Source organism: Meles meles, chromosome 3, assembly GCF_922984935.1.
Source record: "Meles meles chromosome 3, mMelMel3.1 paternal haplotype, whole genome shotgun sequence".
Lineage (NCBI taxonomy): Eukaryota > Metazoa > Chordata > Mammalia > Carnivora > Mustelidae > Meles > Meles meles.
The window spans coordinates 107,557,502-107,580,358 of record NC_060068.1 but is presented as its reverse complement, the minus strand read 5'-3'; the positions used below and the strand labels follow the sequence as shown (position 1 = coordinate 107,580,358).

General features: G+C 37.8%; 1 protein-coding gene across 6 annotated transcripts in view; it reads right to left on the bottom strand.

Annotated features, from left to right (window-relative positions):
• FAM13B (family with sequence similarity 13 member B) overlaps positions 1-22,857 on the bottom strand; it is an 83,037-nt gene that overhangs the window by 14,752 nt on the left and 45,428 nt on the right. For 4 of the 6 annotated variants that reach the window (XM_045999177.1, XM_045999179.1, XM_045999176.1 and 1 more), the window contains 7 exons: positions 22,286-22,441; positions 20,359-20,491; positions 8,538-8,602; positions 5,898-5,946; positions 5,363-5,513; positions 2,559-2,624; positions 969-1,179 (listed from right to left, as the gene is read on the bottom strand). In XM_045999177.1, the coding sequence (XP_045855133.1) occupies positions 969-1,179; positions 2,559-2,624; positions 5,363-5,513; positions 5,898-5,946; positions 8,538-8,602; positions 20,359-20,491; positions 22,286-22,441 (831 nt within the window). The remainder of the gene's footprint in view (positions 1-968; positions 1,180-2,558; positions 2,625-5,362; positions 5,514-5,897; positions 5,947-8,537; positions 8,603-20,358; positions 20,492-22,285; positions 22,442-22,857) is intronic. The other 2 variants (XM_045999180.1, XM_045999182.1) reach the window with 1 other exon arrangement.

Sequence of the window (22,857 nt, the reverse complement as noted above, 5' to 3'; positions counted from 1 at the left end):
GAATTTTTAAAAATTTTGTTTTTTAGTTTTATCTATACCCATAGTGGGGCTTGAACCTACAACCCTGAGATCAAGTCACCCACTCTACCCACTGAGCTAGAAAGGCACCCTGAAAGTAAGAGAATATTGTATGTCAATTATATTAAAAAAAAAGTTACCTGGTCAAAAATTTTTTTTCAAGTTATCAACACTATGACTCTTATCACCCTGATATAACATCACACCATTTCCAAGAAGCAAATCTTTAAAGTAAAAATTAAGTCCCTAAAACTAAAGGACAGGTAGTGTAAAAAAAAAACAAAAACCCAAACCCAAAACAAAACCTTACACTATAATTGTAGAGACCACACCATTAGCTAACACAAGTACTGCTGAAAATAATATATAATCACTCAAAAGTTGTTTAGACAAAGGCAGAAATGAAACAAAGATGCCCAGCTTAGAATTTGTTCTGTATTCAAATTACAAAGGAAAGGGGCACCTGGATGGCTGTCTGCCTTTGGGTCAGGTCATGATCCCAGGGTCCTGGCATGGAGCCCCACGTCAGGCTCCCCTGCTCTGTGGGGAGCCTGCTTCTCCCTCTTCCATTTGACCTGCTTGTGTTCCCTCTCTTGCTGTCAAGTAAATAAAATCTTTAAAAAAAAAAAAAAAATTGCAAAGGAAAGGTTTTGACATTCAGAATCAATTTGAAATCTTGACAATATAAACATGAGGAATTGGTGAGTTCCACTTGCTGCTTCCCTTCCAGAGTTCTGTTATGATTATGTATACTGTGTGGGAAAGTCTAATAGAAAGCAAACCTCTACACCTCATGAACTCAGAATTTATGAGCCCCCACCAAAAAATTACAAAAACGTTTTTCGTGATAGAGGGGGGAAAGCTTTGAATTGTAAGTCTGAAGGATTAAATCTTGCAAAGGATCTGGTGACATAAGAATTGCCTCTCATAAATATATAAAAATAATGTACCTAGTAAAAGAAAGTGCCTTCGATGAGGAATCCAATGTTTCTGGATCATGTAGGAAACGCTGGCTTTGCCCAAAATCTAAACTACGATGTGATAATACTGGAGGACAGTCCTCTTCCAGGGGGTGATGATTCATTCTTCCAGCTTGTGGAGAGAGCTGAGCTTCTCCAGACTCAGAGTCTTCCTGCCAAGACTTAAAAGCAGGAAATGGCTCTGTAAAACAAACACAAAGAATAGTACCATGGGTCTCTTGGTTCTGCATGGAAAAAAAAGTCACACGATTATCAGATATATTTTCTTTAAATCATATCATTATGTAGTGGTTCACATAATATTTATTATATACTTTAAAAAAAAAACAAGGGATACAGGATCTTCATAAAGCCTATATAGTTTCTAATTTTCTATGCTTTTTTCTTTTGCTAAGAGTTCCATTTTCCCATAGAAGTTATACCTTAAATTTCTGAACCCAGTCACAAAGCAAGAAAGGACACTGTCAAGCTCTTAAAGTTATATTAGAAATTATTTTTCAAGTGCTGTTTTATAAAGAGTCAACACAAAACCATCCTCAAGAGCTTCCAGGTGAATAAGCTATCACTATCAAGTGACTGTCTTAAAACTGGAAGGAAGCTATTCCCCATGTTATTCACAACACACCAAATGGAGCTTTCTAACCCCAAAAGAATCCTTAACATTTCCAAATGAGCAGCTAACTCATCTGACAGCACCTGGCCCGAACATTAAATTGTGTTTGTTATTTTCTATTACAGGATTTCTATGTTTACTATATTTCTGAGTAATTAAACACTCAACAGTATTATCAGGACAAAATTTAACAGCACTAGATCTTAAGTATATTTATCTTACTGGAGCTATCCTGTATGTTCTCAGATGAACCCACGTCAATTTATTTGATGTCTGTGCCCATGTTAAGGTTTGATTACATACAGAACACATACAATCCACAAATATACTCCAAATACAAAAATACAAGTATCACTGGAATCCAAAAAGGGGAAATACTTTTCCATCTACACATTACCTTTATTTATAACTACAGTTTAAAACTTTGATGTATGACATCATATTAACAATAGCAAAAGTGAGTTTTTAAGTATTTTTGGGTGCAAAGATGGTTTGACAGTGTCAAAAATCAAGACTGGTATATTCTTTTTCTTCACACAATAGCAAAAGATTGCTACTTTAGAAATTTAACTTTATAGATTAGCAATTTAAAGCACTACATCATTTTTCCAGGGTAGTAAGATAATTTAGTTAGTTTTTAAAGCCCCGATCAATCTGATAACTAAAAATTGGGTACAAAGCGTGCAATCCCACAATAAACCCAGCAATAAAGTGATTTTCGAAGCAACCCTTGTACCTGCTTCCCAGCAAATAACTGGTAATAAGCATTTTGTGAGAAATCACCTGTTTTAAGAGGGAAGTAACAAAAACAATTATATCTGGGTATCATTTTTAACCCAGAACCGTTTTCCTAATATATGGGGACAGCAGGAGAAGGGCTCATAAAAAGGCAAACAAAGTGAACCATCAAAAGGCAAAAAAACTAAACTATGGTGAACTATACTTACCCTCCCCATCTCTCTGCAGATGCATTGTTTTGAAATCAATGAGGGGAAAAGTGATAGGGCATGACGCTAATAAAATGGAAAAAATGGCAAAAAATACTAAAGTGAACACACAGCACAGTCAGAACAAACCATACACATAACTAACACAAAGCCAAAGATACCAAAACATTTCCCTAAAACCGGTTAGGCATTCTGCTCAAAAACTTTGTTCAAAGAAATTACTACTAACCAAACTTTAAAAACAAACACAAACATATATTTCCATTTCAGCAAGCAAGGCAAAAAAATCAAAGTAGTGCTGTTTTATTAAAACTCAAACATAAAACTGAAGAAATGGAAACTCTTAACCAAGTACTGTTTGGAGCGTTTCAATTTAATTGATTTGACAGAAAAATAACTCCCTTAGTTTGCTCTTTGGAAAGATCCTACTTGCATTTCTTTCAAGAGTTTTAGCAGGAGAGAATCTAAAGGAAAGCTGTTGTCCACTTGTATTAAAGCCAAAACCTTTTGACCAGCTGCTGCAAATTCATACCACTGGTGGCCATGTGCTACCTGCTTGGCAACTGTATCCCGCTGTCCGTCCCTTGAGCAATACAAAACACAAAACCCACACCTAAGGAAGAGGGAGGTGGGCTTCCATTTAGAGTGACCCCACTTGTAAGAGTCACATCAAACAAGGTAGGTCTCTGATTCCAAGGTATCTAGGGTCTAAAATAATTTGGCCTCTTACGGAAGACTTTCATTAGAACATCCTAATTCCTAGATATAGAAAATCAATCTTTGTATATTGGTGGCAAATTGGAAGGAAAAACATATTCTGCTAACAGCCACTCTTCTAAGCACATGCAGGGTTCATGGCTGAGAAGTTCACTCAAATGTCTACTACCATCAGTTCTCTGAAAGTCACTGACCCCTGTTCCTATAAAAGTCAGCAGGAGGCCTGTGTGGACCTGTCACAGCTGTTGAGCCAGGTTTGTAACAGGTGAGCTGAGGCACTGAAAATCAGACGTCTATAGTTACTTTCTTTCCATACCACAAGCTGTTAAGGGGAGGATTCTGACAGGGAAACAGTGAGCTCAGCATTAAATTCACTTTAGGTAAGCCTCCAGAAAGCTGAAGCTGAACACAGAAAGTTCTATCTCCTCAGACAATGGAAAACAAATGCTCTTCTATGCTTAAAACTTAAGATCAGAACGCCCAGGCCAAAGATTATGAAGGTCTATTTATCTGCATCCTCCAAAATGGAGAAGCATCAGCCCTCTGTCAGAATCCCACCTCATCCTTCAGAGACTCCTCTCCTACTATGGCTGGCTCCAGGGATGCTCTGATGACCACCACTTCTTTTCAGTGACCATGTCAGGATAAATAAATGAAAGGGACAGTTGATCTTTTCTGCCACCAAGATGTTAATGTATCCCCTAATTCTGGGGAGCATCTTCATAAATTCCAAACATCCTAAATAACCCAGAACAAAGCAAAAGACAACTTCCTGATTTAATCTAAGTTAAGACACATACTATGCCACTAGGCATGCCAAACATCTAGAACCAAAAAAAAAAAAGAGGGGGGTGGAGAGACAGCAATAAAGATTGGCACAGACAATGACTTGGCTGGGGCTTTAAAAAAAAAAAATGGACTATACCTTGAAAAATAAATAAACTCCAGTTGTAATCAAATGAGCAGACTTGAAGTAGCAAAAGGAGCCTGTGGTACTAGCACTGCAATTCTTGTTACTACCACTGTATGTCATTAGCTAACTTGCCAAGGGTAAGATAACTGAGGGAACTTCATCCAAGTACACAAATAAGTAACTTGGAAGATTCCCGAGTTGTCTCAATGTCTCTTTACCTAGCAAGGTGTATGATACAGGACTCCTAAATTCAAATCTGTTGTTGACTTTCACCCCCCCACCCCCAACATTTGGAAGTTTATAAATATACAGTAAACTTGAAAAAATTTCACAGTGAACATCGATCGATCGATACACCAATCATCTAGATTCAACCATTAACATTTTACTGTATTTGCTTTGTAACATTTATCCATCCCATTAACCATCTTATTTTTTCATGGATTTCAAAGTAAACTGCAGGTAATAATATTCTTCCCTATAAACCCTTCAACATGCAAATCACTCACTGGAGTTTGGTATTTATTTAGGTTTTGTATCTTTTGATTAAAAAAAAGAAAAACTTATATACAATGAAATACAAGTGTTAAGTACACATTTGCTGAGTTCGGACAAATATATATATGGCTTGCTTTTTTGAATTTAAACTTCTTTCCTTTGTAAAAACTATTAGGACTCTGTTCCCATGCTTATATAATCTAATACACAGATACAGGGATACGGTACAGTGTTTGCTTAGAAATGCCTCAAAGATCATTCTGGAAGAAAAAAAGAGGTTTCCTAATGATCACATAGGAAATGTAGTTACATGTAAGCCTTCTACTTAAAGTGGTGAGATCCCCAAGCCCTAACATATGAGATTTTCCAAGACTGGTTTAAACCTGGTTTAATAATTTACAAAAGCCTATCCTGGGGGATTTTATTTTTTTAATCAGTTCTAACTTCATCTTCAAAGCTAATGGATCAGGTAAAAACTTCTAGTTCATATGACATAGTTGCCCTACAATCTCATTAGTGCATCTGAATAAAAACACTCACTCACTCCTCTTACATGAGAGAACAGAAAGCCAAAATGAATAAGGTTGTCCAGAAAAGAGCAGTAGTCTCATTATTGCTTTAGGTAATTTAAGTTACAAATAACAGTATCAGGAAAATAACATGTGGCTAAAATTACCTTCCCATTTATCACCATCAGAAACATTCTTCAGATCTAAATGTGGAATTTGGGTTCCACATGCTGCTTCCCCTTGAACACCAACACTCTGACTTCCTGGCACTTCTGATTCAGTGTTGGCATTCAAATCACATATCTTGCTACTAGAATCCTGTATTTTAAAATAAAGAATAGAGTTCACAACCACAAAGCTTTTCTCACTCAGCTTAAAAACAAGCAGCATATATCCTTGTATGGTCTCCATTACTGTACTATTGTGCCTATATATTCAGCTGTCCCACTCCCACCACCCAAACTATTTTCAAACACACATTTGCAATTTTATACTATATACTACTGGTAGACAAAGTTTGGATCCCAAATTCAGGAAAATCTTTTTATAACCAAGTTACTGGTAAACAAAAGTGACAAATTAAGTCGCTGCTTAGCTGTAAAATAACTGTAAACCTATTCAACCTAAAAGTTAAAGGCCAGATACAATAATTGGTAGGTTAAACCTAGTCACATTTTAAGAACCATAAGAAAAAAATCTTACCAGAATCAAGTGTGACAACGTATCACTGTCAAATGATACATATTCTTTCCTAAAAATACAAGTACAGCTATTAGTGTTTTAAGAATAAGTAGGTTACCATCACTGCACATTTCTTACCTAGATTCTTCTCTTCCCCTTATAGTTAGCATTTATAATGTGAGAGAAGAAAATGACAACTGGACATATGCCCATTCTTTGGAGCCCTATGTCTGAAAATCACACACTACTGAAAAGATCCACAGAATTACTTCAGGTTTAGAAAATTTAAGTAACATTCTCCACCCTCCCACACAACCGTCCCCCCAAAAGAAAAACATTTTAAAAGTAAAACTAAAATCCACAATAAATAGAAACCAAAAGGGTTGAATGTATAATGGAAAAGATTTTGTAAAGTAAATATTAGTTTGAACCAAATAGCTTTATTATCCCCCACTCTGGGACTTTCTTTTCTTTTAAAGATTTTTTTTAAAGGTACAGTGATGGGGGCGCCTGGGTGGCTCAGTGGCTTAAAGCCTCTGAGGTCAGCCTTCAGCTCAGGTCATGATCCCAGGGTCCTGGGATCGAGCCCCACATTGGGCTCACTGCTGCTCAGCAAGGAGCCTGCTTCCCTCTCTCTCTGCCTGCCTCTCTGTCCACTTGTAATCTGTCAAATAAATAAATAAAATCTTTTAAAAAAATAAAATAAAATAAAATAAAGGTACAGTGATGGTCCTACATGTATTTTGTTTTATGGTCCTATATTTTAAATCTGATTATGTTCTATCACAATCAGAACAAGGTACTACTTCTAAACCTTTCCTTCCTCAAAACATAATGGTAACATATAAAAATGAAATTTTTAAAAATTTTAATTCACCTCTTATACCCCCCATAAAAATGAACCCCTATTTAGAACAAATATTAGAGCAAGCTGTCAAAAATGATCTCTCCATATTTGACCAGTCAACAGAGCACCTGGTATTACAGTAGGCTAGCAATATATCTATTGTGGGAAATTTCTTCTTCCCAAAGATATGGTGGCAATTTACAATGGTACACACAGATGCTGCTTCTACCCTGCCTTAACAGTGTGTACCCAGAAGACAGGTCTTAATCTAAGGCAAGTCATCTCCTCACATGCATAATTACCTTGTTCTTGCTGAGCATGAGAAATGAACTAAATTCCCTGGCAAGCTCAAAGGCCTTCCCTTGCTCAGAGTGGAAGCAAATGGTGGGATGAGCTACATTCTACCTTGAGACTACAAAAGACCCAATCACCTAAATTTGAGAAACATGAGTGTTAAGCATGCAAAATGTAATCCATCTAACCAAGGAACTCTTTGGATCTAAAAACAAGTTTGCTAACCTACACACAAGTTGAAGAGGAAAGAGCTTTTCCAAAAAGATTGAGTCCTCACTAAATGGATCCTTATTGTTCTACCAAATCCAGATGTCATCATTCTGGGGATGCCTGTTTATCTTATATCTTCAGCCCATAGCTCCAATACTCCCTGGGCTGGAAGAGGATCATTCCTGCCTCCTGAAAGGAAGCACAAGGAACTGCTGTAAGCAGGAAATCTGTGGACCTTCAGAGTATGGAGACACTCCAGAGACATGGCTCCAAAGAATTTACTTACCCTCAGAGAACAGGTTTCCTACTCACAATTAAGAGACACAATGGCATTAACACAAGTTTACCCTCACCAACAAGCTATCACCAAATCAGTAATGTTTGAGAATCCTCAGTATTTACAATCTAGTCTGCATGCACTGTAAATTTGTTCTCTGAATATCAAGTCATCTTTTCTAAGAAAGTCATAATACACTGCTTGGCAATGTCTCAAAGAATCAGAAAAAGGGTAACAGAACCCAAAACCTACTCACTGACTTAAAATATTCTAGAAAGCTTCTGCTCAAAGGTACTGTATCTATCGAGTATCTATGGAGACTACATATGACTTAATTACTGATTGCTTCAGTACCTCCCTCCCATTTTTGCTGGCCAAGGACGTAAACAAGCAGAAACTAAGGTAAGACTATACTGGGATACACCAAGAAGAAGCTGGAAAGGGAACAAAAATATCCTGTACAAATTTGGTAAAACAAATATGCTATAGGGGCGCCTGGGTGGCTCAGTGGGTTAAAGCCTCTGCCTTCGGCTCAGGTCATGATCCCAGGGTCCTGGGATCGAGCCCCACATTGGGCTCTCTGCTCCATGGGGAGCCTGCTTCCTCCTCTCTCTCTACCTGCCTCTCTGCCTAGTTGTGATTTCTGTCAAATAAATAAAATATTAAAAAAATATATGCTATAATCTTTCAGTTAGTTATCCACAGTTCTAAGACTATAAATTAACTCACTGAAAGGTGTATTCAGAATATCAATAAAGTCCCAATTGTTCTACAAATCAACTGAAAGTTTGGAGTGTCTCCAAGAAGGCTCTGCTCTTCCCTCTGAATGTCTTCCAAGTTATAACTATGTCTGTCTGAACCTGTAGTCCCTCTGAGTATTTATGAATATGCTTTATGCTTACCATTAAACAAGGAGTTGGTTTTTCAGATTATCAAAAATGTGTAATAGATAAATTCATCTAAAAATCGCACTCCCAAATCTGTGAAAGCCTCCAATTCTTAAAATGATTGAGTAATGAAAGAAAATGCTTACCCCTCAAGACAGCCATCTTCACTATCACCATGGTCACTGCATGGCTCTAACAGTATACCTACAGACTGACAAAAAAGAACATAACAATTGTATTAACGGAGCTCCCAACACTCATGTATATGAGAAGTTTCCAACCTAAATCACGGTATTAGATTACAAGTTAATCAAATGCCTCCTTTTAATTCTTCATAATGGTCTATAGGAGTTGGCATCTCTTTTTATTTTTTTAAAGATTTTATTTATTTATTTGACAGAGAGAAATCACAATTAGGCAGAGAGGCAGGCAGAGAGAGAGGAGGAAGCAGGCCTCCTGCTGAGCAGAGAGCCCGATGCGGGACTTGATCCCAGGACCCTGAGATCATGACCTGAGCCGAAGGCAGCGGCTTAACCCACTGAGCCACCCAGGCGCACCGGCATCTCTTTTTAAAGACAGTAATTGGGATGCCTGGGTGGCTCAGTGGGTTAAGCCGCTGCCTTCGGCTCAGGTCATGATCCCTGGGTCCTGGGATCGAGTCCCGCATCCGGCTCCTTGCTCGGCAGGGAGCCTGCCTCTCTCTCTGCCTCTCTGCCTGCGTGTGTGCTTTCTCTCTCTCTTTCTGACAAATAAATAAATAAATGAAATCTTAAAAAAAAAAAAAAAAGACAGTAATTTATCTTTCTCAAAACCTGACGCATATGCATGTGTGTGCATGTGTATAAAATGGAGATCTGCATTCTTACTACACTATTAGGTAAGAAGTACTGCTCATACTATCACATTCCTTTCCTGTCCTTAGAATTCTTTCCTCCAAAAAGGACAGTCATATGGTCCCACCTGCCAACTGCTCCTTCTGTTTCTTCTCAGCCACAAACAGGTTAAGTTGGTAACTTCCTAGCAGATAACAGAGGAATCATTTGGTTCACCAGATCCCTTTATTATATACACTTGAAATACCAACTGTAAACCTCAGAAACACATACAAACACTCCTCCTCCCCCTATTTTCTAATGAGTCTAGTGACACCATCCCATCCCTATTCCTTCCCCAAACAGATACTCACTGAGTCTAATACAAATATCCCGTGCATTACTACGAATTACATAAAATTCTCAATGTTTCTGATGATCACCTCTGAAATCAACAGACTGCTAGATTCTTAAAAAACCACCACTTGTCCAGTTTTAATATGAAAGACACTTCATAACTATCTGGAAAAAGCTATTAAATTACTTTTCCCTTTGCCAACTATATATCTCTGTGAGGCTGACTTGTCTTCATGTACTTCAAACAAAAGAACTTATAGTAACAGACTGAATGCAGAAGTAGGTATGAGAAACCAACTTAACTTTTGTTAAGACAGACAAGCAGTAACAATATTTGTAAATATGTAAAACAATACCATTCCTCAAAGCACAAAGAGTTTTATATAGCTTTTTATTAAGTTAAAAAAAATTTACAATACCTTGAGTGAATTTAATAAACATTCTCTAATTTTTCAATTTTAATTTCTAATGTGTTAAATACTGATAAATATACCTATGTAAATAAAACCTTTCTAGGATACTCAATATCTTTTAAGAGTATCAAGGTCTTGAGACTCAGACTGTGAGAACCACTGATCTACACATCAGACTTCAGCAACCTTTCTGTTTAGAAGATAACTTTAAATTCTTAAATATGGGCCCATGAAATAATCATTACTAGATCCAGTATTTAAAATAAGTCTTCATGTTTTATTCAAAGAACCAGGTTCAAGTCCCAGCTCTACCTTTCCTTCACAAATAAGAGTATAACAATCACTTAACTTGCCTATGTTACAGTTACTATGAAAGAATCAAATAGCTTAGAAGAAAAACTTATAAAACTCTATTATAAAAGCATACTATTACATCACCAACTCTAATTTAACCTACAATTCATTATACTATGAAATAAATCTAAAGACTGATTGTAATACCCACATGCTTTTTAGCCAGATTTAAGCAACATAATTTTTTAAGTTTTATTTATTTATTGGAGCGAGAGAGAGCACACGCATGTAAGCACGAGTGGGAAGGGGAAGGGCAACAGGAGAGAGAGAGAGAGATGCCCCACTCAGAAGGGAGCCTGACCCCACTCAGCAGGGAGCCTAATGCAGGATTTGATCCCACAACCCTGAGACCATGACCTGAGCTGAAGGCAGACTGCTTAACCAACTGATCCACCTGGGTGCCTCAGGCAACGTAATTTTTTTTTTTTAATTTCTTTTCAGCATAATAGAATTCATTGTTTATGCACCACACCCAGTGCTCCATGCAATACGTGCCCTCCTTAATACCCACCACCTGGTTCCCCCAACCTCCCACCCCCTGCCCCTTCAAAACCCTCAGATTGTTTTTCAGAGTCCATAGTGTCTCATGTTCATCTCTCCTTCCAATTTCCCTCAACTCCCTTCTCCTCTCCATCTCCCTATGTCCTCCATGTTATTTGTTATGCTCCACAAATAAGTGAAACCATATGATACTTGACTCTCTCTGTTTGACTTATTTCACTCAGCATAATCTCTTCCAGTCCCGTCCATGTTGCTACAAAAGTTGGGTATTCATCCTTTCTGATGGAGGCATAATATTCCATAGTGTATATGGACCACATCTTCCTTGTCCATTCGTCCGTTGAAGGGCATCTTGGTTCTTTCCACAGTTTGGTGACCGTGGCCATTGCTGCTATAAACATTGGGGTACAGATGGCCCTTCTTTTCACTACATCTGTATCTTTGAGGTAAATACCCAGTAGTGCAATTGTAGGGTCATAGGGAAGCTCTGTTTTTAATTTCTTGCAGAATCTCCACACTGTTCTCCAAAGTGGCTGCACCAACTTTCCCACCAACAGCACAAGAGGGTTCCCCTTTCTCCACATCTTCTCCAACACACGTTGTTTCCTATCTTGCTAATTTTGGCCATTCTAACTGGTGTAAGGTGGTTTCTCAATGTGGTTTTAATTTGAATCTCCCTGATGGCTAGTGATGATGAACATTTTTTCATGTGTCTGATAGCCATTTGTATGTCTTCATTGGAGAAGTGTCTGTTCATGTCTTCTGGGCAACGTAATTCTTACAACGAATACTGAAAAGTAGTTAAAAAAAAAAACTGGAGGCAACATAAAAGATGCAGCAACAGAAAACAAAAGGTGATACATTGATACTCCAGCAGTGAAGAAGGAGATGAGATGCAGAGTAAGAAGGAGAGTTATCTTCTACATTACACCCCGACAGAAAAAAAAATAAGAGGTATTAGGGTCAGGTTAAAGTATATCCAGACTTCAATTTAACAAAGAAACATACTTTTTTGAGAAACTATGTTTTACTTCCTCAGAATTCACTCTATACAAAACATTCATTCCTTTGTATATGGGGAAAAAGAGCTTGTTTTTTCGAAATTACCAGCAGGCAAAACAGCCCATACTCTTCCCACCTTCTCTTTCCCAAAACCATCAGGTCCTCATAAGAAAAGTCTGAGGAGGAGGAGGCGGAGTTAAGATGGCAGAGGAGGAGTAGCAGGCTGAGATGTTAGCAGGAATTCAGCCAGATAGTTATCAAACCATTCCAAACACCTACAAACCCAACATGAGATGGAAGAGAAGAAGAGCAGCAATTCTAGAAACAGAAAATCTACCACTTTCTGAAAGGAAGGACCTGCGGAGAAGTGAATCCGAAGTAACAGGAAGATAGACTCTGGGGGAAGGGGCTGGCTCCTGGCAAGTAGCGGAGCAACAGAGCACAGAGTCAGAACTTTTACAAGTCTGTTCCACTGAGGGACATCACTCCAGAGGCTAAGCAGGGGTGGAGCCCTCATGGGGACAGCATGGTCACAGAAGGATCAGGGGTATCTGAGTGTAGCAGAGCTCACAAGTAATAGAGTGGGGAAGCCGGCTACAGACACAGAGCAGAGGAGTGAGCGCTCAGTTCATGGTTATCCTAAACTGTGATCCATGGCCCAGTCATGCCAATGCTCTTTGAGCATGGACCCCACAAGTGACAGATCCGGGGAGACCCCCCCCAGAAGAGCAGCAGGGATCTGCTGGGTTTGGAGACTCCAAATGGGGCTATGTGCCAGAGACAGAAACACTCAGTCACAGGCCAGGTGAGCTCAGAGTGGGACAGGAGACCAGGGAAACAGGAGTGACTGAGCACTTTTCTCTGACGGAGCACTGAGGAGTGGGGCCCCAAGCTCTCCGCTCCTCCAGGCCAGACACTGGGAGGCCGGCCATCTTCATTCCCGTCCTCCAGAGCTCTACAGACAGCCTTTAGGGAACAAAAGCTCCCTAGAGTGAACCAGAGCAGATTACTTAGCCTGGCCCCTGGCAAGGCCGGTAGAATTCCTCCTCGGGCAAAGACACTTGAGAATCGCTACAACAGGCGAGGGCCCCCAGAAGATCAGCAAAAAATCCAGCCAAGACCAAGCTCACTGATCAAGGAGAACAGCGGAATTCCAGAGGAGGGGAAAGCAAAGCATGGAATTCATGGTTTTCTCCCCGTGATTCTTGAGTCTCGCAAAGTTAATTTTTTTTAATTTTATTTTTTTCTTATTCTAATTTTTTAAACTTTTACTCTTTCCTCTTTTAACATTTTTTAACTAGTTTATCTAAAAATACCTTTCTTTAAAAAAAAAATCTTCTTGAACCTGTACTATTATAGTCATATTTTATCCTTTATTGTATCTAACTTTATCTTTTGTATACATACAGGGTTTATTCTTCTAAAAAAATTTGGGATACAACTTCTAATAGATCAAAATATACCCTAAATCTAGTACAGGGTTTGTTCTAGTACAGCCTGAGCAAATTCTCTCCAATTTATTTTTCTTTCTTTTCTCAACCAACTTATCTTATCAACTCCTTTTTTTAGAATGTTTTTTAAACTTTCATCTCTATGGTCATATTCCATCCCTTCATCATGTTTACCCTTATTTTTGTATATATATATATATGTGTGTGTGTGTGTGTGTGAGTGTATATCCATCCCTTCATCGTGTTTACCCTTATTTTTGTGTATATATATGTGTGTGTATGTATGTGTGTGTGTGTGTGTGTGTGTGTGTGTGTGTATATATATGAGACCAAAATACTCCCAAAAATCAAGAGGGTGGCTCTGTTCTATTCACCATTCTAATATATATATTTTCCTTTTTCTTTTGAACTACTTTTAACCCCCTTTCTTCAAGCCACAATTTGGAGTCTCTTCTGATTTGATTAACGCACATTTTACTGGGTCTTTGTCACCCTTTTAGTATTTTATTCTCTCGTTCATATATTCTTATCTGGATAAAATAACAAGGCAGAAAAACTCACCACAAAAAAAAAAGAACAAAAGGCAGTACCAAAGGCTAGCGTCCCAATCAATACGGACATTGGTAATATGTCAGATCTAGAGTTCAGAACGATGATTGTCAAGGTGCTAGCTGGGCTCAAAAAAGGCATGGAAGATGTTAGAGAAACACTCTCTGGAGAAATAAAAGCCCTTTCTGGAGAAATAAAAAAACTAAAATCTAACCAAGCTGAAATCAAAAAAGCTATTAATGAGGTGCAATCAAAATGGAGGCTCTAACTGCTAGGATAAATGAGGCAGAAGAGAGAGTTAGTGATATAGAAGACCAAATGACAGAGAATAAAGAAGCTGAGCAAGAGAGACAACAACTGCTAGACCACGAGGGGAGAATTTGAGAGGTAAGTGATACATACCATGAGACGAAACAATATTAGAATAATTGGGATTCCAGAAGAAGAGAAAGGGGGGGGCAGAAGGTATATTGGAGCGAATTATTGTAGAGAATTTCCCTAATATGACAAAAGGAACAAGCATCAAAATCCGGGAGTCACAGAGAACCCCCCTCGAAATCAATAAAAATGGGTCCACATTCCAACATCTAATAGTAAAACTTACAAGTCTTAATGACAAAGAGAAAATCCTGAAAGCAGCCTGGGACAAGACGTCTGTAACATACAATGGTAAAAATATTAGATTGGCAGCAGACTTATCCACAGAGACCTGGCAGGCCAGAAAGAACTAGCATGATATATTCAGAGCACTAAAAGAGAAAAACACGCAGCCAAGAATACTATATCCAGCTAGGTTATTACTGAAAATAGAAGGAGAGATAAAAAGCTTCCAGGACAAACAAAAACTAAAAGAGTTTGTAAATACCAAACCAGCTCTACAGGAAATATTGAAAGAGGTCCTCTAAGCAAAGACAGAGACTAAAAGTAGTAGACCAGAAAGGAAAAGTACAATATACAATAATAGTCACCTTACAGGCAATACAATGGCACTGCATTCCTATCTCTCAATAGTTACTCTGAATGTTAATAGGATAAATGCCCCAAACAAAAGACACAGGGTATCAGAATGGATAAAAAAAACAAAACCCATCAATATGCTGTCTACAAAAAATTCGTTTTAGACCCAAAGACACCTCCAGATTTCAAGTGAGGGGTGGAAAACAATTTACCATGCTAATGGACTTCAAAAGAAAGCTGGGGTGGCAATCCTTGTATCAGATAAATTAGATTTTAAGCCAAAGACTATAGTAAGAGATGAGGAAGGACACTATATCATACTCAAAGGGTCTGTCCAACAAGATCTAACAATTTTAAAGATCTATGCCCCTAACATGGGAGCAGCCAACTACATAAACCAATTAGTAACAAAATCAAAGAAACACATCGACAATAATACAATAATAGTTGGGGACTTTAACACCCCCCACACAGAAATGGACAGATCATCCAAACAAAAGATTAACAAGGAAATAAGGGTCTTAAATGACACACTGGACCAGACGGACATCACAGATATATTCAGAACATTCCATCCCAAAGCAACAGAATACACATTCTTCTCTAGTGCACATGGAACATTCTCCAGAATAGATCACATCCTGGGTCACAAATCAGGTCTCAACGGGTACCAAAAGATTGGGATCATTCCCTATATATTTTCAGACCACAATGCTCTAAAGCTAGAACTCAATCACAAGAGGAAATTTGGAAAGAACTCAAATACATGGAGGTTAAAGAGCATCCTACTAAAGAATGAATGGGTCAACCAGGAAATTAAAGATGAATTGAAAAAATTCATGGAAACAAATGATAATGAAAACACAACTGTTCAAAATCTGTGGGACAGGGGCACCTGGGTGGCTCAGTGGGTTGAGCCTCTGCCTTCGGCTCAGGTCATGATCTCAGGGTCCTGGGATCGAGCCCCGCATCGGGCTCTCTGCTTGGCGGGGAACATGCTGCCTCCTCTCTCTCTCTCTGCCTGCCTCTCTGCCTACTTGTGATCTATGTCAAATAAATAAAATCTTAAAAAAAAAAAAAAAAAATCTGTGGGACAGAGCAAAGACAGTCTTGAGAGGAAAATATATAGCGATGCAAGCCTTTCTCAAGAAACAACAAACAACCTAACCCTACACCTAAAGGACCTGGAGAAAGAACAACAAAAAAAAGCCTAAACCCAGGGGCACCTGGGTGGCTCAGTGGGTTAAAGACTCTGCCTTCGGCTCAGGTCATGATCCCAGGGTCCTGGGATCGAGCCCCACATCGGGCTCTCTGCTCCACGGGGAGCCTGCTTCCTCCTCTCTCTCTGCCTGCCTCTCTGCCTAGTTGTGATTTCTCTCTGTCAAATAAATAAAATATTAAAAAAAAAAAAAAAAGAAAGAAAGCCTAAACCCAGCAGGAGAAGAGAAATAATAAAGATCAAAACAGACATCAATGAAATAGAAACCAAAAAAATAACAGAACAAATCAAAAAACTAGGAGCTGGTTCTTTGAAAGAATTAATAAGATTGATAAACCCCTCGCCAGACTTATCAAAAAGAAAAGAGAAAGGACCCAAATAAATAAAATCACGAATGAAAGAGGAGAGATCACAACCAACACCAAAGAAATACAAACAATTATAAGAACATACTATGAGCAACTATACGCCAGCAAATTTGACAATCTGGAAGAAATGGATGCATTCCTAGAGACATATAAACTACCACAACTGAACCAAGATGAAATAGAAAACCTGAACAGGCCCATAACAAGTAAGGAGATTGAAGCAGTCATCAAAAATCTCCCAACAACAAAAAACAATGAATACTGTTACGCTGAAAAAATAAATAAATAAATGGGGGAAAAAAAATCTCCCAACAAACAAGAGCCCAGGGCCAGACAGCTTCCCAGAGGAATTCTACCAAGCATTTTTTTTTTTAATATTTTATTTATTTGACAGAGAGAAATCACAACTAGGCAGAGAGGCAGGCAGAGAGAGAGAAGGAAGCAGGCTCCCTGCGGAGCAGAGAGTCCGATGTGGGGCTCGATCCCAGGACCCTGGGATCATGACCTGAGCCGAAGGCAGAGGCTTTAATCCACTGAGCCACCCAAGTGCCCCTCTACCAAGCATTTAAGGAAGAATTAATTCCTATTCTCTGGAAACTTCCAAAAAAATAGAAATGGAAGGAAAACTTCCAAACTCATTTTATGAGGCCAGCATTACCTTGATCCCAAAACCAGACAAAGATCCCATCAAAAAGGAGAATTACAGACCAATATCCTTGATGAACACAGATGTGAAAATTCTCACCAAAATACTAGCCAATAGGATCCAACAGTACATTAAAAGGATTATTCACCACAACCAAGTGGGGTTTATTCCAGGGCTGCAAGGTTGGTTCAATATCTGCATATCAATCAGTGTGATACAAGGCATTAATAAAACAAAGAACAAGAACCCTATGATCCTCTCAATAGATGATGAAAAAGCATTTGACAAAGTATAGCATCCTTTCTTGATCAAAACTCTTCAAAGTGTAGGGATAGAGGGTCCATACCTCAATATCATCAAAGCCATCTATGAAAAACCCACCGTGAATATCATTCTCAATGGAGGAAAAATTGAGAGCTTTTCTACTCAGGTCAGGAACATGGCAAGGATGTCTACTATCACCACTGCTATTCAACATAGTACTATGAAGTCCTAGCCTCAGCAATCAGACAACAAAAAGAAATTAAAGACATCCAAATTGGCAAAGAAGAAGTCACTCTCTGCAGATGATATGATACTTTATGTGGTAAACCCAAAAAACTCCACTCTAAAACTGCTAAAACTCATACAGGAATTCAGTGAAGTGTCACGATATAAAATCAATGCACAGAAATCAGTTGCATTTCTATATACCAACAAGACAGAAGAAAGAGAAATTAAGGAGTCAATTCCATTTACAATTGCACCCAAAACTATAAGACATCTAGGAATAAATCTAACCAAAGAGGCAAAGAATCTGTATTCAGAAAATTTATAAAGTACTCATGAAAGAAATTGAGGAAGACACAAAGAAATGGAAAAATGTTCCATGCTCGTGGATTGGAAGAAGAAATATTGTGAAAATGTCTATGCTACCTAAAGCAATCTATAAGTTTAATGTAATCCCTATCAAAATACCATCAAGTTTTTTCAAAGAAATAGAACAAATAATCCTAAAATTTATATGGAACCAGAAAAGACCCTTAATAGCCAGAGGAATGTTGAAAAAGAAAGCCAAAGTTGGTGGCATCACAGTTCCACACTTCAAGCTCTAGTACAAAGCTGTAATCAAGACAGTACGGTACTGGCACAAAAACAGACACATACATCAATGAAACAGAATAGAGAGCCCAGAAATTGACCCTCAACTCCATGGTCAACTATTCTCTGACAAAGCAGGATATAATGTCCAATGAAAAAAAAGTCTCTTCAACAAATGGTGTTGGGAAAATTGGACAGCCACGTGCAGAAAAATGAAACTAGACCATTTCCTCACACCACAAACAAAGAGAGACTCAAAATGAATAAAAGACCTCAATGTGAGACAGGAATCCATCAAAATCCTTGAGGAGAACACAGGCAGCAACCTCTTTGACCTCAGCCACAGCAACTTCTTCCTAGAAACATCGCCAAAGGCAACGGAAGCAAGGGCAAAAATGAACTACTGGGACTTCATCAAGATCAAAAGCTTTTGCACAGTGAAGGAAACAGTTAACAAATCCAAAAGACAACTGACAGAATGGGAGAAGATATTTACAAGTGACTATCAGTTAAAGGGCTAGTATCCAAAATCTATGAAGACCTTATCAAACTCAACACCCAAAGAACAAACAATCCAACCAAGAAATGGGAAGAGGACATGAACAGACATTTCTGCAAAGAAGACATCCAGATGGCCAACAGACACATGAAAAAGTGCTCCACATCACTCAGCATCAGGGAAATACAAATCAAAACCACAATGAGTTACCACCTCATGCCAGTCAGAATGGCTAAAATTAACCAGTCAGGAAACGACAGATGCTTGCAAGGATGAGGAGAAAGGGGAACCCTCCTTCCTGTTGGTGGGAATGCAAGCTGGTGCAGCCCCTCTGGAAAACAGCATGGAGGTTCCTCAAAAAGTTGAAAATAGAGCTACCCTACGACCCAGCAATCACACTACTATATATTTACCCTAAAGATACAAATGTAATGATCTGAAGGGGCATGCACACCTGAATGTTTATAGCGGCAATGTCCACAATAGCCAAACTATGGAAAGAACCTAGATGTCCATCAACAGATGAATGGATAAAGAAGATGTGGTGTGTGTATACACACACACACACACACGCACACACACACACACACACAATGGAATACTATGCAGCCATCAAAAGAAATGAAATGTTGCCATTTGCAAGACATGGATGGAACTAGAGGGTATTATGCTGAGCGATAGAAGTCAATCAGAGAAAGACAATTATCATATGATCTCCCTGATATGAGGAATTTGAGAGGCAAAGTGGGGGCTTTGGGGGGTAGGGAAGAAAAAAATGAAACAAGATGGGATTGGGAGGGAGACAAACCATAAAAGACTCTTAATCTCGCAAAACAAACGGAGGGTTGATGGGGGAGAGGGGTATGGAAAGGATGGTTGAGTTACGGACATTGGGGAGGGTATGTGCTATGGTGAGTGCTACAAAGTGTGTAAGCTTGACAATTCACGGACCTGTATCCCTGGGGCAAATAATACATTATATGTTAACAAAAAAAAGTTTAAAAAAGAACAACTAAAATAAATAATAGTAATAAAACAAAAAAAAAATTCTGCAGAGCAAAGGAACATCAACAAAATGAAAAGTCAACCTTTAGAGAAACTTGCAAATCATATACAGACAGTCCCTGACATCCAATGATTTGACTTTGAATTTTGCAGTTTTCCAATGGTGCAAAAGCAACACACAGTCAGCAGAAACCATACTTTGAATTTAAATTTTGATTTTATTTCCCTAGGATAGCATTCTTCAGAAAAAATTGGGAAATAGGAAAAAAACTTTTAAAATGAATGAAATTCAACCATAATACCACCAAAAACCTCAGCTAACATCATAATTTGTTTCCTTCCAGGCAAATATTCTTAAATATTTTATATCTAATTCCCAACCCAGTGATGGTTCCTGATCTTTATTAATAGGGTGTAGGCTCTCAGGATTTATTATCAAGACAAGTATGTGTCAGCCTCTAATACCAAAGGAACACATAAAGGAGCTCCTTGGTGGCTCAGTGGGTTAAAGCCTCTGTCTTTGGCTCAGGTCACCATCCCAGCGTCCTGGAGTTGAGCCCCGCATCAGGCTCTCTACTCAGCGGGAAGCCTGCTTCCTCCTCTCTCTCTCTGCCTGCCTCTCTGCCTACTTGTGATTGATCTCTGTCAAATAAATAAATAAAATTAAAAAAAAAAAAAAAAGGAACACATAAAGCAATCAGCATTGTACATCAAGCAAACCTAAAACAAAGATTTTAGTCTTTGCATTTCTTACCTGGTCATTTTCTTCATCCTCAAATACAAAATCTTGCAGCATAACTTCATTGTCTAAATTAGTACTAGCCACAGGTTCTGAACAGTCTCTGTTACTTTCACTGGCATTAATAATATCATCAGCAATATCAACCCTAATAATGAAGATTAAAAAACCAGATCAGGCCATATGTTAAATATGTAATGCCTTTAAAATAAATAAGTATCAATAATGATCTGAAACTTTCACTTGTTAAAGAAAATGTGTCCTTTTCATAAAACTTCACACTTTATTTTGCCAAATTAGATTATTAAACACACTCAGTTTATCTTTGTCTCTCTAGGAATTCAAACTCCTTTGTTCGTTATTCTCTCTGAAAATTTTCAAAAACAAATGAATGGCTAAAAGAATAATTTATGTGTCAAAATAATTTCCCTTACAAATGCATACTCTCAATTATAATGAACGGTTCCAATTAAAATACAAGTCTAGCACTAGACATGATAATGTCCAACACCTTATTAAGCATGATAGGAACAGCTTCCTACTGCAGATTTTTCATGTTACGTAATTTAGAATATGCAAAATACTGCAGCACGCTTTTGTTTACAGTGACAATACCACCATCAATGAAGGAACATGAGTTACTTTCCCAGAGATAAAAATAAGATTGAGCATGGGCATGGGTTTCAGGATCTCTAGCTAAGCTAAAGACAAACACCAAGGAATCTATGTATATTAATTATAACCTTTGAAAGAGTTATCCACAATTTCCAACTTCTAGTTACATTTTTTTTTTCCAGATACTGCTTTTTTCCTTCATATTCAGCTCAAATAGTCCCTATGTCAATGCAGTTTTATCAGTTCTAATCATGCCTTCAAAGCACCACAAATCAGGGCCATAGAGCTGCACAGGCTAGTGCTGCCATCTATCCATTCAGATACACAGCACTCCTGCAGCTGTACAATATGGTATTCCTAAAATAAACATATTGCAACCACTGGTTTTCAGATCCATTAATTTTTTCAGTTTCAGTTAATATTTAATAACTATTCTAGTGTACTACACAAACTTGGCCTTTTAAAAAAAATCTAATTCTTCAAAAAAGAAAAAGAAAGAAAGAAAAGAAAGGAAAAAACACTTTATACAATAATATATATATTTTTTTAACCTCCTATGAATCCTCCAAACTTGGATCCATCTTTCTCATCTGTCCATCTCCAAATAAAATCTGGTAACTAAATACTATAAAATCACTGTATTATGGTCTCAAAGAAAGGCACCTATATATCCCTCAAGTGCAGGGCTGAGGTTAAAGGAAAGGAGATAAGGCCTTTCATCCACTTAAAGGTAACAAGTCAGATGAAGAGTGGAAGAAAATCACAAATCACAGAACACACATAGGTACTTTTAGTTAATACAAAATTCAACTATTAACAGCTAAACTATTAAAAAAAAAGTATGTAGGGAGGGCAGCAGGGTAGTAGCTGGCATAAAATTTAAATAGCAAAGGATGATTCTGTTCACCATTTCACTCAATGAGTAAATGCAACATAAGTGATGCCAATCGGTTCTCCCTGCAGCTAGCTGTCTAGACCATTTCATGTCTCTCATGGTGTTACCATGTGTGGCACACAGTATGAGTCTCATTTTTTTTAATGTTATTCTTCATACAACATAGTGAGGTAAGCTCACTACTTCAACTGATGTTCAGGGAGGAAAACCTGGCAGTACTGGATTTAATGCCTACTACCGTAATGGATGATTTAGATTTTCAATGTTAAGTGAATATATGCAACATATATACAAAGTCACTTTCCACACACACTTTCAGAAATCCCCGAGATCCCATTATTTTAGTAAATTATGGTTTTTAAAAGATAAAACAATTAAAACAATTTTATATTTCTAAAAAATAATAGTGAAACGTTATAAAAAGTTTCTTACTGGTTATTAGATCCTTCCCCATCACAATTAAAGCTTTCTGCTTCATTATTACACACCAGACTCTGCTGTTGTAAATTCTTAAGATCATGATCTATGCTGCTCTGCAGATCAAAAAGGTGCTGTTCCACAGCTGCTCTAATTGTTCTTTCTAAAATGCTATAAAACAGAATACATTAGTGAGAAGCAGTCACCCTAACTGCAAATTTGGCTACATAAGTACAAATGTTAAAACGTGAGTAATAAAACAAATTATCAGGGTATTTAAAAGGGTAAACTAGAGTAAAAAAAGAAACACATAAAAGGAATACATGATAATGGATTAAATTTTTTAAAGAAATTATCATACAAATCAATCATATCACTATTACTACTAGGGTGGGAAAGATCAGTTGTCCCAGTAATTCGTTCCTTGCTCCTCTGTAGAAAAACCATTTAAACAGATTTTTTAAAGCTACATGTATAAAGCAAAATAATTTGTCAGCATTTAGCTAAACCAAAGAAACTCTAAGGCTCCTATCAACATTTTTTATATGAAGTTTATTCTCAAAGAAAACTTAATAAAAAAAGATCTA